This window comes from Bison bison, unplaced genomic scaffold (genome assembly GCF_000754665.1).
Source record: "Bison bison bison isolate TAMUID 2011002044 unplaced genomic scaffold, Bison_UMD1.0 scf7180017468638, whole genome shotgun sequence".
NCBI lineage: Eukaryota > Metazoa > Chordata > Mammalia > Artiodactyla > Bovidae > Bison > Bison bison.
The window spans coordinates 1-1,061 of NW_011375910.1; the positions used below are offsets into that span (position 1 = coordinate 1).

At 63.5% G+C, this 1,061-nt stretch overlaps 1 protein-coding gene across 1 annotated transcript; it reads right to left on the reverse strand.

Moving 5' to 3' along the window:
- Positions 1–26: 26 nt before the first annotated feature.
- Positions 27–1,055, reverse strand: LOC104985831 (leucine-rich repeat and calponin homology domain-containing protein 4-like; the record flags this gene model as incomplete). The annotated part of the gene is made up of 5 exons (XM_010836256.1): positions 27–129; positions 236–312; positions 404–494; positions 712–811; positions 952–1,055. Coding segments are annotated over 5 exons (475 nt in total), but the record flags the coding sequence as incomplete, so codon positions are not given.
- Between the last annotated feature and the right edge of the window lie 6 nt (positions 1,056–1,061).

Consider the following 1,061-nt stretch of genomic DNA (forward strand, 5'->3'; position numbering starts at 1 on the left):
AGAGCTGGGTAGGGGAGAGGAGAAGCGTGTGAAGGGAGGGGTGCCGCCTCGGGTGGCTCCGCAGTACCTGCTGCTCGGTGCCCTCTCCCCGTCTCCTGCCGCAGGGCTCGACTCTGGTGGCCGCGGCTCCTGAAGACAGAACAACAGAGGGGCTGAGGGGGTCCCCAAGCCTGCCCTGGCTTGCTCCCGCCGGCTCTCTTACGGTAGATGGACACGGGATGCTGCGGCCCCTCACCTCTCCGGTACCTCGCTCCTCATCTTCCCCAGGCACGTGGCTATCGATGAAGTCGATCTGCTCAGGGTCTCCGTCAGCTAGAGAGAGCAGGGCGTGTCAGCGAGCGGAGGGGGGCGCTAAGGGCCTCGTCCACACCCCCAGCCCGCAGCCCATGACCCCACTGCTCACCAGAGCCATCCTCCTTTCTCTCCCTGGGCCCCCGAGGCTCCCGGGCCAGCTCTGAGATCCGGAACGACAACTCGGAGAACTCATCTGTCGACTGGAAGTGCAGAAAGGCAGAGATGGGAGATAGACCCTCCAGAGTCCGGGGCCCGTGGTGAACCAGCCCTTCCCTGAGGTTCTTGGACAAGGGACTGAAGAAGACGGCTCCAGCCACCCTTATCACTCTGAGCTTTCAAGGCAGAAGACGAAGGGTCCTAGCTCAGGTTCTCCCTGGGGCCGAGATCCCCCGTGTCCACTGGGAAGGAGGCCCTTACCTCATTTCCAGACCACCTCTTGCTGCCACTGTCAACGCTGTGGAAGCCCGAGTCCAGCCCGCCATCGTACCGACGTCCCGGAAACAAGTCCTCGGCAGGGCTGGGGCCAGCCAGGGAGAGCCGGTCAGCCCCGTTCTGGGTGGCCACCCCCTCATCCACCCTCTGGAAACCACGGGGTCCCTGGTGCTGGGGAGAGGTATAAGTATCCAGGGGCTTCCTTTCTTCCCATGTGGAACTTACCAGGGGCTGAAACTCGGGGGGCGGGAAGGAGCAAGGTCCCCCAGTGCAGACCCGCCGCGCCGCCCAGCCTCTGTTGACAAATACTTGAAGATGTGAAGTTTCCCCTTCAG